The sequence below is a fragment of the Protopterus annectens genome, chromosome 3.part1 (assembly GCF_019279795.1).
Source record: "Protopterus annectens isolate FY-2018-M chromosome 3.part1, PAN1.0, whole genome shotgun sequence".
NCBI lineage: Eukaryota > Metazoa > Chordata > Ceratodontiformes > Protopteridae > Protopterus > Protopterus annectens.
The window spans coordinates 1671127311-1671142918 of record NC_056732.1 but is presented as its reverse complement, the minus strand read 5'-3'; the positions used below and the strand labels follow the sequence as shown (position 1 = coordinate 1671142918).

At 38.9% G+C, this 15608-nt stretch overlaps 1 protein-coding gene across 2 annotated transcripts in view; it reads left to right on the top strand.

The window, feature by feature from the left end:
* Positions 1-15608, top strand: part of MROH1 (maestro heat like repeat family member 1) — a 2449684-nt gene that overhangs the window by 1504674 nt on the left and 929402 nt on the right. For both annotated transcript variants that reach the window (XM_044067698.1, XM_044067696.1), the window contains 2 exons: positions 7451-7586; positions 13452-13547. In XM_044067698.1, coding sequence (XP_043923633.1) covers positions 7451-7586; positions 13452-13547 — 232 coding nt within the window. The remainder of the gene's footprint in view (positions 1-7450; positions 7587-13451; positions 13548-15608) is intronic.

The following is a 15608-nucleotide window of genomic DNA, read 5'->3' as shown; positions in this document are numbered from 1 at the left end:
AGCAATGCACTGTTGAGTTCGGAAGCAACTTAAGACATTGTAACAAGGCTAAAGCTCAGTCTGCCCTACAGTAGCAAAACTAGATTGTAATCAGTGTTTACTTGTATATATGTACACATGTATATTTTAGCAGCAGTAGAGCTAACTTAAGCTGGTGAACTATATTTAGACTTGAAATCCAGCAAGACAGGTGTTTTATATATATATATATATATATATATATATATATATATATATATGGTAAAAATAGTATCACCACATGTTGAGTGTTAACTTGAAAAGGTTTATTTTGTTTTATATTTGTCAGTGCTGAATATATGCGATCACTACTGATGAAGTGTCTGTGTGTGATTGGAGTGGTCCATGGTTTGGCCATGGTGTTTGAATATTTTAGTAAGAGGCTAGGGATGTCCCTCCTATGGGAGTGCAGAGAAACTGTGTCCTTTCTTGGCCATTTTTATTCATCCAATTAAACCTTCATTCAGTTGTAACTTGAGTTGCAGTTAAGTTTAATAAGCATTTTAGTAACACATATTAGACTTAGTGGCGTATGTAAACTGACATGCATTTGTTAACCAGGTAGGCCTACTGGACACACAGTTCTTTTTTCACTGTGACCTGGGAGCAGTGTCCAGTTAAGTGACTTCTTGAGGTCACACAGTAGGCAATTGAGGACTGAGGAATTCAAAACCTGTAACATGGGGACTAACTCACAAGGGATAAATGGCTAGGCTTAAAATGGCTCACAAGGGCAGTTAGCTTAGTACTAATCTATGAACCTATGTCTGACAGGCTTAACCCTCTGTGCCAACTGGTAGTTGATAAGGGAGTAATGCAATGCATTTGTTATATAGAAAGGACTGTGTGTTTTAGTAACCACTTGCCCTGTTTTTATAGTAATAATTTTTGGCATTTTTTTATTAATTACTATTTCTCAGCAGCAGTTTTGTTTGTTCTGGAAAAGCTGGAGGAGTAGTGAGGCATAAGTCCTCACATCAGTACCTCTGCAGCATCCAAAGATGCTTAGACTGTGATGCAAAAATAGCAAAACAAATGCTTCCACGTCTGTTACAGTTTCCAGGCTCTTGTCCTATACTTGACTCACAGTTACATAAGCAAATGTATTGATGATAAAAAAGGGCACAGAAATCCAGTCAGTGACACAACACGTAGCATACTTTTCTTTGGTACAAGAGGCTGTGGGTTCTTTTCCCACACCGGATAGATGGGTTGATGTTACTGCAGTGCAGCATAAGAGGAGTGGGATGCTAATCTGAGGTCTCATGTGCTTGTGTTTGTGATAGCTCAGATGGATGTAAAAGATCCCTCACCACCTATTAAAAAGAGTAGGGAAGTTCTCTGATGTCCTGGACAAATTCCCCCCCAGTAGTTATCAATACCACCTTGCATCTGTCCTGAAAAGAGGCCACTAACCTTGTGGGACTAACTCAGTGTCCTACACATAATTCCCCTAGTAGGACAAATACCATCTTAGGTCTCCCTTTAAAAGAGGCCAGTAGCCTAGTGGTGCTAACCTGGTCATCAAAGGATAAATAAAAATCCTTGCTAGCTCCTTGGCACTTTCTTTGGCAGTCCATTTGGGAATTGGGTTTGAATTTCATTAATTTTCACTTGTATACTGACTGATATATTGCTTTAATTTGATAATCGGATAGGTGGGTGGTCCAGGGACTGTTTTCAGCCACAGCATGTGAGTTACATGGGTATTTACAAAAACAGATTGATGCAACAAAAACAAAACTTTAGGAATATTCATTTTTTAGACCAGTATGGCTTAAAAAGAGCTATTGCGTATAAAATGCAGTGTGCAGTTTATACAAAGTCAAAACATTCCAAAGTATGCAGAAAATCTCAGTTAAAAAAGTATTGTTATAGCTTTCTACATCATTTGTAACGCACACACAATCCGAAATCAAAAGGTATAAGTCATTCTGTAAAATGAATAAATGATAGTTTGGAAAATAGGCAGAGGAACAATACAGAAACAGAGTAAATGTAGCATGACAAATAATGAAGAGAACATGCCAGAAGATACAAAAGTTATTTGAAGACACAGATCAATTGAATTATGAATAAGGTTGTAGATACTACCTTAGTTTAATTGAAGGTGATAAATAGTGTGATGTGAAACAGCAAAAAAAGAGAGCAGAAATAAGTAGAAATACCAACTAAGTAAAATAGAAATGAATAAATAAAAGCAAGTTTAACGTAGAAAGCAGAAAGATCTTGGGTAAAAATAAGTCAAAGCAAGGAGAGGCAGCATTACCATGGTAGTTATAGAGATAGAGTTTTGAATCTGTACAGAAACATCTCCCCAAAAAGGTGATCTGGTTTTATTATACTCACCAACTACCAAAGTGAAAGTATGATTTTTATTTGGCATTCATTAACTGAGAATCACTGCTCTCGATAATCTCAACTTTAAATGAGGTTAAAGCAGTGTTTTCGAGTCTCAAACACTCGTGTTTTATAGCTTGGTAATGTACCAGAACTTCCTGATGTATTTAATATGAAATGTTATAATTCACTGGTCTGCTGGCATCATCTGTCCTCTTTTTGGCTTTTCATAAATGAAACCATTTCACAAAGTTGAATTACCTTCATTCCAGATGGGAACTCTAATTATTTCCCACTGGGCTGGCCAGGACATTTTTTATAATTTTTATATTATTACAGCAGTTTTCATGTTGCATTCATTTTGACCAACAAAGGAGTAGGGCTTGTTCATCAGTGCACATTTTCATCAGATTGTGTTTTACACAGTTTATAGTCCTTAATGCTTTTTAGCTTTGGGTAATGAGGCCTTGAGCGGTCATGCAGTTTGTTTCAGCATCCCACAACCCTAATACTGCTTCATATTCATAGCTATAGTGGATATAAAAAGTGTACACACCTCTGTTAAAATGCCAGGTTTTTGTGATATAAAAAAATGAGACCACAATAAATAATTTAAAAACGTTTCCCACCTTTAATGTGACCTATAACCTGTACAATTCAATTACAAAACAAACAAATCTGTTAGGGGAAAATATAAAAAATAATAAATGTACAATAAACTGGTTGAATAAGTGTGCACACCCTTAAACTAATACTTTTTTGAATCACCTTTTGATTTAATTACAGCATTCAGCCTTCTTGGGTAGGAGTCTAGCAGCATGGCACATCTTGACTTGGCAATATTTACACACACTTCCTTGCAAAAGCACTCCAAATCTGTCCGATTACAAGGGCATCTCTTGTGCACAGCCCTCTTCAGGTCACCCCACAGATTTTTCTATTGGATTTAGGGCTGGACTCTGGCTGGGCCATTCCAAAACTTTAATTTTCTTTTGGTGAAGCCATTCTTTTGTTGATTTGGATGTATGCTTGGGGTCATTGTTGTGTTGAAAGGTGAAATTCCTCTTCATCTTCAGCTTTCTAGCAGACCCCTGAAGGTTTTGGGCCAGAAGTGACTGGTATTTGGAACTGTTCATAATTCCATCCACCTTGACTAAAGCCCCAGTTCCAGCTGAAGAAAAGCAACCCATCATGCTTCACCGTGGAGATGGTGTTCTTTTGGTGTGGTTTAATCATAAGGGCGAAGCCCGAGTGATTAAATAAAGCCAACCGTGGATAAATCTTCAGTATATACCACACCACAGAGTTGTTTATTGCTATTATACAATGACATTATTTAAGAAAAATAATACTTACTTTTCTTAAATAATGTCTTAGTATAATGGCGCCATGGTGCCCTTCCACGTTTTCTCTGGTATGCTGGGTCTTTCCTGATGTACTGCACATATGTATGGGACTTGCGTTCCCATGCTTATGCAGTGCATCAGTGTTGTGTAAAGAAAACAACAGAGAAAGGAAGATCTCAGTTGCCTTTTTTTTTAATATACTTAAGAAAAAAGATACTGCGAGACTCTTAACATTCTGGAGAGACAGGACAGAGAAAATAAGGATAATCAGATACTTTTCTTTAGTTTTGCAGAACATACCTGATTATCCTTTTATTTGTCTCTTTGCATTCTCCCTCGTTCATTTCAGGTCTTCTTTTTTTAAACTTATTTAAAAAAAAAAAAAAAATTTTTATGGGATATACTTATGGAAAACTTTATCCATTGGTATAGTACAACGGGCATGCTGGTTGGGCTTGACCAATCATCGTGCTCTTTTTTTAATATTAATAGCAGTCATTGTATATTAAACAGTAACCAACAACTGGGTGTAGGTAATGCTGGATTTACCCACTGTTAGTGTGCTTTGGTCACGAGGGCATAAAGCCAGCATCACCCACACACAGTCATGGGTTATTGCCATTACACAATGACATTTAAGACAGAAATTGCTTACTTTTCTAAAATAATGTCTTTGTATAATGACAGTGTAGTGTTCCTCTACATTTTCTGATGTATTTTGGGTATGGGACTTAAGTTCTCATGCTTGCACAGTAAGTACATCAGTGCTGTTCGAGAGAAGTAATGGAGAAGAATTTCTGTTGATTTTTTTTTTGTCAGTATTAATGTAAGAAACATGGACAGACCAACATAAGGATTGGGTAGGGACATGGGTTCAAAATAGTGACAGATTAAACCAACTGTACTAGAATTATTGACTATGGTAACAGAGGTAAAACAACTGGAATTGAGATCTTTAGAAAAGGGTAGAAGCAAACTACATAGAAAAATGGAAATTGTGGGAACAATGCATAACAAGGGAGGAATGAGGTTTAAAAGGCAACAGGACTTAAATGAGGTATGTAATGTTTGACTGAAGTAGATTGGGTAGATTATAAGTAATGTATATGTTTGCAACTGGGAGTGTGTGAGTATGGTTTGTGATGTAAAATGCTTGCAGGTAGGATTGTGTCGGTGTGGTTTGTTTTCATTTATATACATGTATGATTGCCTGTGTAGTAAGTGATGGTTTAATGAAGATGTTTCTTGTTAAAAAAAAAAAAAAAAAAAGCAGGAATTGAATAATTTATGTAATGCTGCTTATGTTATATGATATATAGCAATGTATGTGAAGTAAAATGTTTGTTTATAGTGTGATTACTTTTATATGAATGTAAATGTTCCTATGTCACAAGTGATAATTCAGTAAAGGTGTTTGGAAAAAATAGAGACAGATTTTATTGCTGTTACAAATTTAGAATGTTACTGGAATGGGAGGTTTTGTGTTAGTGTGCATTTTCTGAAGGATATGAAAAGTAAATCTCAAATGTGTGTCGTCATTTGAAGACTTCAGTCCCCAGTGGCTTGCCAAAAAAAATACATTTTTTTTTATGAAGAAAAGAAGAAAACTGTAAGGCAAAATTCTGCATATTCTATGAAGATCCAGACAGTTGAGAGGTACGAGATCTGCCAAGATTTAAGGAGAATGAGTGCAGAAGTACAAGGAAAATTAGGTGCATTTCTGTTTTGCAGAACGTACCTGATTTTTCTTGTATTTTGCTATGTCCTTTATAGCACATGCCAATAGAAAAGTCTGGCCACTCAGTGGTACTTCAGTGGCCGGACATTTTTCTGTTACTTTGTTTGGGCTGCCTAATCAGCTTGCACGTTTTTGAATATTAATGAGAAGTCTTTGTGTAATTGCTGTTATAAAGAAACTGTTTTACCATTTTAAATATCATTGTAGGATGGAGCTTTATTTCTCCCCCCCCCCCTCCTCTGGTGCAAGTCTCCAGGGTGGGTTAGTGATGTAGTGTACATATCTGCTGTTTATGTGAGAATGGTTGTACAGTACAGCAGTTTTGTGTACTTGCAACCCTTTTTGTTCCTTAATTTGTTTTGTTTATAAAGTCCTCCTTAACATTGTTACTAGTTTGCAGAAACTGCCATGAAGTTTTAGGAGAAACTCTATGCCAAAACGATAACACAGAGCTGGACTAGCACACATTTATTAAAGATTTAAAAAAACACAGTGAATGTACATAATTTAATTTTTGTGCGTCGTGTGTCACAGTTAATGTTCTGACATTGACAGAAACATGCTTAATTACTGGTAAGCACCCCCAGCAGTGTTAAACACTGATGTCGCTGTACAGAATTAACAGTGCTCAGAGGCCACAATAGAACAGTGATGGATAGCCATTAAACACTTAATTCAGAGTTTTTTTTTTTTTTTTAATATAAGTCCAAAGGAAGTGTTTACCAGCTTCCCATTTCTTTTAGTGGCCACTGTTAGTGTGGTATGCCTTTTTAATCTGTAAAACACTTACAGCTGCTACACTTTCTTTTTTCCCCCCTCTAACTTTTGTAGTACATGGAAGCAGGTAAAGCTCCATGCACTGCAAAGAATTATGATTGCATCTTTCTTATCATAATCTGGGAAGCTGTGCGTTCTCAACATGGATGTCAAGATTCGCCTCTATCGCTTTGTAATCAAGGTGAATTTCTTTAAATTCTTGACTGTAACCCATAACATCCTGTTTATGAACAGGGACTGTATGGTAATCCTCTATCTGAAGATTCTGCGCAGTAAGCCATTTTATGGTGGCACTATTTAAAAAAGATACAGTTTACCTTTTTAAGCTAATGTATGTAGGAATTTCATTTATTTTCTGACTGTACTCTGTAATGTAAATCTCTGGGGACAGATTAGAGATGTACTGCATGCCCATCCTTAGTGTGCTTGAGGACACCTTGTCTGTTCATCCTCTGAGTACAGTTTCCTGATATTGTCATTTACTTACTTTATTGGTAACACAGCAAAGCAGGCGTATTTCTCATTAAATATTTGAAGATTATTTCATTTTGTTTGTTGGGATTAGCTCTCAAAGTTAATCTATTTACATTTCCACAATTATCCAGTTGATGTGGGTTAAAGTGGATTTACCTTAAGTATGTTAACGTTGCAATATTAAGTAGTTAGCCATGTACAACATACTTTGTTGTGGTCACCTGTTGATGTTTTTTTAATGCTGTGGTTAATTGTTGTAATGTGAGAACTGATTTATAAATTGTATTACCATGGATTATTTATATTTTAAGTTCTATGCTAAAGATTAATTAATGCAGCTAGTGTACTTTCTAATGTGTGCAAATTTGTTGTATACTGATACAGAAGAGCTTTGTACACATGTTGTGTTTATGCTTAGTGGTCCACAGAACTACCAAAGTTTGGTACTGCAGCATAACATTCAGTTAACTTTGTTAATATTTAGTTGCAGTTTAAACAAAAAGATGCATGTAAATTTTACGCCTATGCATATTTCCATTTTTGTAATGTGCTCAAAACTTATGAGTGTGATGTCATAAAATGGATGGTTTCGCCAGTGATGTTCAGTAATAAAAATAAATTAAAATATAAAAATACAGTGAAGTGAAACTGATAGATAAAGCCACAAGCACAGCAGCAGTACTTTGTTGTATTTTTTCATACACCCCCCCCCCCCAACTGCAAGGCAGAGATCTACTTTTCCTTAACCAGCAATCAGAAACCTACAGCCTCCCCTGAGTGAAACGGATAATTTTGAACTCATCAGCAGCTGTCTGAACAATATTTTTTGCCTGCCACCAGTGGAACAGGAGAAGAGAAGAGAGGAGCGAGCCTCAGAAATAGGAGACAAAGAGGTAGTTGACTTTCTACTTATATTTTTCAGTTTAAAATGCTTGAATGTGCAAATGCACCACATAGTAACAGAATGCTCACCGGGCTTGTCTGTTGTCACTGCGGTTAATTTTTCATCTGCTGGCATTTCAGGGGACAGCTGATTGAAGACTATTCCTCCCTCCCCTCATTCCTTGAGCGAGGTGAGGCTCCATTCAGTTCATACCTCCTCCTTTTAGAAAAAAGGGGGGACAGCTGTGAGGATTGCTTATTCTAGTTTAGGAGGCAAATACAAGAGGTATGCCATTGTTTACCCCAGAGTTGAAGGAATATTTAATATTGTATGATTAAGCTCTGTATACAAGGTACCGTGCATGGCATGCTGATTTACCTTTGCTACACAGCCATTTTGGGTGCTGTTTGCTAGTCTTATAAGGAGTTACCTGGGAATAGTGCCTTGAGATATGCATGTGAGCTGTGGTGATATATTATCTGAATGGAGAAGGAGCAGATGAAGATAAGAAAGTGCCAAAGAGGGAAAAAAAGTGAAAGTTAAACTTCTATCACCTTTTTAAAATTGGAATTTCTTTTAACACTGTCAAAAATACTAATTTTCCCAATTGTTTACTCTGTATACTTTGACAACTAAGAATATAAAGCAAATTCATAAATTCTTACCTTGAGGGCTGTTCTCCATAGATAACTACTGGGATCCCCTTCCTGAGAGTCGTCTCTCATGGCGCAGGTCTTGGCGTCACTCGCACTACAGGGTATAGGCACTTCCTGCTGCCATTGCAGCAGGTTAGGAGGGTATGTTTGCTCCAAGATTCCCAGGTGTTTTTTTTTCCCTGCTCTGTTTTTCTTCATTTCTGTGTTCTTTATATATAAAGTGTACCATGTGTGATACTTAAGGTTAAAACTTTCTAATAGTGCATTTCATCACCAGATTGACATTCAGGAGTCACAAAAGCTGTCTTTACTACCTGAGAAAAGAGTGTAATGTTTTAACATGTCCCCACTGTTAGAGAAAAGACACACGACTTTCTTGTTACCAGCAGAGTGGCTGCTCAGGAGGTTGCCAGTGCAGCAGGTGGCAGTTGGCATGTAGGTCTCCCACAATTCCAGGTAGAATTTGGAGAGGAGAGAAAAAAGTTAAGGGATCACGGAGCTAGGTAGTGGTTAAAACATAAAACCATCCTTAAGGTGTCCACTGCAGCCTTACAGGACTGCAAGTTCTTCTTTGGCTAGTTATAGATTGAATGTGATGCCATACGTGATGAAGTGTATGCCAGGAAAGATGCCTCTCATGGCAATTAATTTTAGAAACAAGTCTTCTGGTTCTAGCACTGTACTCAAGAATATGACCACTTCACTATCTCACTTAAAATAGGCCAAAGGTAGAACTAGAAACCAAGGAGTCTCCTCCCCTCACTCTCCCAGGGGTAAGATTCTGAGTCATATGGATAAAGCGTTGCTTATAGACCTTGTTGCACCTTACAGGCCTTTGGTTATTCCCACCACAGTGGGCCTGCATTTGGCATTTATAACTTTCATTAGGCCCAGTGTGAGTCTACATGCAAGTAAACTTCACAACATTAATTCGGCTGATATATCTGAATCCTGCTCCCTCTATTCCAAGGTTGCAGCAATCTCCTTATTATAGCCAACCTCTTTTAGGTGCTCATAACTAATGCCTTACTAGTAGGCTGGGGTCTTCAGTGGTGTAGAGGAAATGTGGTGCCCCACAGTGGAAGCTTCATAAATATGCTTTCGCTGAAGGTGGTCTTCTGAATCTTTAGACCTTAAAGGGAGAGATGAAACTGAAAGCTAGTGAAACTAGAAAACCAAAGTGTGATGTACTACTTGAATAAACAAAGGGGTAGGCACCTTCTGTGAGACCTGTACAAGGAACTGATTTGGTTCTGGGAATGTACCTTCAGCCATGCTATCCAATTGCTAGTGTGTTTACATCCTAGTGAAAGCGAATATAATGCCAAACCCCTTCAGGGGGCTGGGGAAGAATTTTCAGGTTTGGTACACCCCAGACCCTAACATGTTTGCAACAAGGGAAAATTAGTTCCCCCTAAAAAAAAAATGGCAGGCATTTCTTTTGTGTTCCAAGTTTCATGAGAGCTTGATATGCTGCCGTGAAGAGATGGATATGTTTTACATTGGGCATCACCTGTACAGTAATACCCTGGAGGAGAATGTCCATTCTCCAGTCTGGGTGAGATGTGCAGTTTGCCCATTTCTCTAAAGAAAAATAAAGCTGAGAGTTCAGTTCTGTCAGCCTAGTTTAGACTGGCTTACCAGGACTGGAGGGGAGGAGTAAGTGAAGTGATGTCATAATGAACATCTAGTGCCAGCATGCCCATCTCAAGAGGTCAGTTGTGGGTTTTGCTGTTGTCCCTTTGGCCCCCAAGGAGACTTAGGGGATTAATGCAGCAGCTTACAGGTCACTGTTTTTGCCTAGTCACAGCAAGCAGTCCCAGTGGGTGTGAGCCTTGGGCCTTTACTGTGTCACCCACTTCACTGGCATACATGTAAAGGCTGCAGAGAGAGGGTTGGATGGTAGTTTGCTTAGAAAATTGTTATTTTTGGTTGGCAGGATGATGACTTCACTACTGGTCAACTTTTGGCTTCTTCACTGGTCATGGAAATGTGGCTTGTCACAAGAGTTAACCACTGACATAGCTGACTCTGTGAAAAGGAGTTGGTATTTGGCAGCCATAAAAGCAAAAAAAGAAAACAAAAACTAGAAGAAAAGACCTACATTTACATTATTTTTGTTATCCTAAGGCTGACGTACAACACGATCCACTGATAGAAGTGCTGGTGGTGCTGACCTGCCCAGTACTGAGTCTTACAGAGAGATACCTGGCCTTCCTTGCTACTAGGAGATGACCGTGGTTGAGTGTTCCTATTGGGGGTTTAATCAGGAAGGTCAGTCATACATGAAACTGGGTGAGACTTCACCGTTTGAACATGCAGGTAGGGGGGACTCCTATTGGAGTCGTATGAAGATTCTCAGGATTTGGAAGCACTTCTGTCTCAGCCAGAATGCCATCACATGAGCCAAAGCTCAGAGTGTAGGCTGCAGCCTAGCTGATCTGGAAGTAAGTCCAGGTAGATGGCGTTTTAGTGAGGGCATGACCATGCACTTATCATTTGCTGTGATAAATGGTAGGGGACTTGTTGAAAGTGCATACCCAGGGTATAGTTGCTTCTCAGACCCTTACTGATTGGCTGGAGCTTCAGGTTGACTGACCCAGAATCAAAGGGGTTTATAGAGCCTCTCCATCATAGATCAGGATACTAAAACCCCCAGTCTGCTGTACCATGCTTTGTCTTGGACCTAGCAAAGTGTGTTGGCCCTGGATGATAGAGAGTAGGATGTCCATCTCCATTTTCAGCACAAGGCTTGGATATCAAGCAAATGTTTGATGGGGAGATTGCATTATAGCTTTGGGAACCACACCTTAGGAATGTTGGCTTAATTCTTTCTTTCATACACATATTGCTGGTAACCATCTGGTAGTTAAAGCAGAGGATTAAGGCTATGAGCTATTAAGCTGTTTGTTGTAGCCCAAGATACAAGGTTCAATTTCTTACATTTCCATTTGCCTATTGTGTGACTTTGAGCAAATCACTTAACCAGACATCCTCTCAGGTCATCCCTTATGTACATTGGAATCGTGCTGTTAACAAATGTATAACAAAATGTCAATGTTTGCAGCATGATCTTGAAGGATGAGGTGGGTAAGACACTGGAAAAGCTGCTGGACTGAGAGCACAAGTCCAGGCTCACTTCTCAGGCAACTATAGCAGAATCCATTTCCATCTGTAGCAACCAACCAGCACCTAATTCTGTTGGTGGTGCAGCATGGGTAGCGAGTACTTGTGATGCCATACAACATCAGGCCTGGTTGTACTTCAACATTTTTTTCAGAAAATTTCAACATATCCTTTATTAATGCCTCATTTAATGGAGTCAAACTGTTAGTCATAGTTTTAAAGAGAAACTGGAGAGTGGTGTGAGAGAAGAAAAAACACTCACAGCTGCTGTTGTTCAGTTTGAGAGACTGTAACATACATTTTCCAAACAGTCTATTTCAGTTATGGAAGAAAAGAGGTCAGTGACGTGACACTCAGGAGTGACACATCTGTTGCCTGTTCTTCATGCTTCCTTCTTCAAAATGTGCCTTAAATATTTACTCTCACCTTAGAATGTGGGTGATGGTGCATAGGCTGGTCACATCTCATATAAAGTTGCTGCCACTCCATTAACCTATGGCTTTCTGACACAAGACTCAATAGGTTACAACTTCTGTAGAATTCCACGCCTCATTTACTGACTAGTACAATCTTTTATCAGGACATTACATCAATCTTGCAGCTCGGGTCCTTCTCTTTCATAGCTGTTGCTTATAACAACTTGGTAGGCAGACCAAAAAAGAAGTGTCTTTATTTCTAGTTGTAGACTATTAGTAAAGGCTTCCACATCTCATGGAAATTCAGGAGTAAAACCAGAAGCAATTGGAAATTTGACCCATCATCGATCTATTTTGTTACACACTAGTTCTTCCTTGTTTACAGTTTCTTATTCTTTAAAACCGTTACCAAGATGAAACCTGGATACATGGTGTAGAAGAATGAAGCCTTTACTTTATGGCTCACTTGCCTCTTTCTGGGTGGGGTTACTTGCACTCAGAGGCACAAAGCACAGTGCCATTTCTCTAGTGAAGAAAAGGGAGACCACCACTTACACTTGGTGGGAGAGGATCAGGGCCATTTGGAGGCAACATCTCTTGTGAAAACGAGAGGCAGTCTCCATGATCAGCCCATTGCAAACCCTTTTCCTCTTGCTTTGCCAAGTGCATGCATGTTGGGGTCAGAGAAAAAAATGCAAACTGCACTTTTAATAGCTGTCAGGATGGTGACCCCATTTGATTGTCTCTTGCAAAGAATGGGCTGTTTAACCGAGAGAGAGAGAGAGAGGTTTGATGGGTCTGCAGGCAGTGGGACAAAACTCAGCCAAATGAAAAAAAAAAAAAAAAAAAATTACCAAGATGTTGATCAAAAAATCATAGCTCTAGTGCTATGTTTACATTATTCTTGTAACTAAAATATTTCAACACTGCATACTTATGTTTATCAGTAATCACAACTTTTTTTCCTCTGATTCTCTGATGCAAACTTAAGGACTTTGCCCATACCAATGGCAACGGCAGTTCAAATGGTGTTCTGGGCTAGCCAGAGGTGGAGGACTAGGTGGTTAAATGCTTGCTGTCTTTTATTTGAGGTAGGATGTGGAAGGGGTGTGGCATTTCCTCCTCCAAGATGGGAAGAGCTAGGTGTTCATAAAAGAAAAACGGCAAAAAGGACTCCAACAGAGGCTGCTAACCAGGCAACATATAGAAAGAAACAGCATGTCTGCCCTAGTTTTTTTGTTACATGTGTAGATAGGTCAGAGCATGTCAGAAAAACTTTATTCTGTCTGCATTTCTAGAGGTGAAATCCCTCGCACAGAGTCCTTTCCAATTAAGGGAGTAAATGTGTAGGGAATTGGACTTGGACAGGGGCATTTGGACATTGCACAGATCAGAGGGAAGTATAAAGCCAAAAGAAATTACATTCATTATGGTCCAGGTATTTTCTGTGTTCTACTACAGTAAGTGCCAAGAAGACTGTCTGCAAATTGAAAAAGCAAGTTACTCGCCTCCTTTTTCTGTATGTTCAGTTATTTTCCTGCTGTTGAGATTGAAATGGAAATAATTTGCTGGGCGTAGTAAAACATGTTGTGCAGTCTTTAAGCACCAGAGCAGAATGACTTGGCGCATGGTCCGTAGCACTGGAAAAGCACTAATTTTTACATTTTTCTGTTTTAGTCTTTGTATGATCAGACCATGACTGCTCTCCAGAATCTGCTGAATAGCATCCTGCTTCAAGATCTATCTCCAGATGGGCTGCAGACAGTTTTTAAGGTGTGTATGTTACGTACATCCCCAAAAATGCATTGATATTGTGCTAAGAATACAATATGTAGCAAAGGTGTGTATGTTATGTGCATCCCCAAAAATACATTGATTTTGTGCTAAGAATACAGTGTGTAGCAAAGGTGTGTTACGTACATCCCCAAAAATACATCAATATTGTGCTAACAATGCAGTGTGTAGCAAAGATGTGTGTTACAGCTCCAAAAATACATTGATATTGTGTTAAGAATACAATATGTAGCATTTTTTTTACAAGTGGTTTGACTTTGACGCAGGAAAATATTTTAACTGGTGTTGGTGACAGTAGTTTACATAGAGTCTAAAATTTGTAGCGAGGGTGATGTCTGATGTGTAGGTTGTGAGGATGATTTGGTTTGTTTCCTTGTTGCATTTTGGTTAACTCATGAATTTATCCCTTTCAACCTAGATTATTGCAATAAAATGATCTTAAAAATGCAACTTAACAGGAAAGGAAAAAACGCTGACCCGTGTCTGGGGATTGAACCCAAGAACTCTTGCATTCCTTGCGGTTGTAACTGACAACTAGATCCGTAAAGGAGTCTTTGAACATGTACATCTTTGGTCTCCTCCAACAGCAGTAGTTTCATCTTCCTACTAGGAAACCAGTAGCTTAGTAGTGTTGTATTAACAACTGGGAAAAACCACTGGCCTTGGTAAAGGGATGGAACCCAGGGCTCCCTGCATTTTGCATAGTTGTCAGTGACACTGGACCAACATGCAGCTTACATGCCTCATAACAGGATGTGCTCACTTTGGTATTACTGGATGACATGTATACTAAACTGGTTGCCTTTATTTTCCATTGTAAGGTGTTTTAATATCATATCTTCCACAGTACCATGGTACAGTGGTAGAGCTTCAGACTCCTGACTACAGAGAACAGTGAGTTTGAGGCCAGAGGGCCCAAACTATTTGCTTTACTGGAAAAGCTCACCCAGACTCTGCCATAGAGTGCTGAGAGAGAAAGGTTACTTTATTTTTGCTGTTTTGCATTTTCTATTGCTTTATTGCCTTCTTCTATTTTGTATATTGTGGTTTATTTTCTTGTATTCTGCTTTTAACTGAATTTTTAAACTAGGAAAGAGACCAAAGCTGTGTGTGTCGAGTCGCACAGGAATTAAATTTTACCCCACCCTGACACTGTTGCATTTTTAAACTCAGTTCTTTCTAGTTGCCTACCCCTTATGTTAATCTGACCACATATTTCCTTTCCTCTTCTTGAGTTAGGCCGTCTGCCCTTGCTCTACTGTTTTCCAAATACCTGCTAAGAGACTACAAATGATAAGTGCTTAGTTTCAACTGTTTTCTGCACTTTCTGATTAACTGACAATATTTGCTGCATATCTGCATGTTTAAACTGTGCAACTGTATTTTTCTGCATTTTAGATTCTCTGCTAATTGAATTCTTCTTACAACTGTAATTACTGTTCATCTGCTTGTTTTGTTCATTTTGCTTGTTTGCTGCACTTGAAAAACCCTAGCATAGACTAGGCTCAGATTTTTGCTGAATCTGGTACTGTTTGTGACCTTTGGAGCTTGTAAAACAATTAATCTTTTGTCTGAAGAGACCCCCGTACCCTCATGGCAAGAAGGTACAGTTTGGACTGATCTGGCTAGAGTTACTGTTACAGGGTTCTGTTTAGGGCATTTTAATTGGATTTTATTTGAACTGTGGCTATTTACTGTTTTTCTGCTTTAAAAAGCCTGTTTTTGAACCAGTTTGTGCTTATCTGAGCCTGTTTGAACAGGTCCACAGGTTAGTACTAGGCTAACTGCCCTTGGGAGCCATTTTTTAAGCCTAGCCAATTATCCCTTGAGACTCAAACCCTGCACCTTGTGTTTGTAAGGCAAACATCTTAACCATTAGGCCACCCTCCCAACCCAGCATCACACATTACAGAGCAGAGGAATTACTGGTTACAGACCCCTGCTCTGTAGCCTAACAAATATTATCTAAACCCGAGCGCTTGGTGCCTAAATGTACTAATACCTTCCCCTGCTGTATTCCCTCCTCAACTGTTGTAGCCA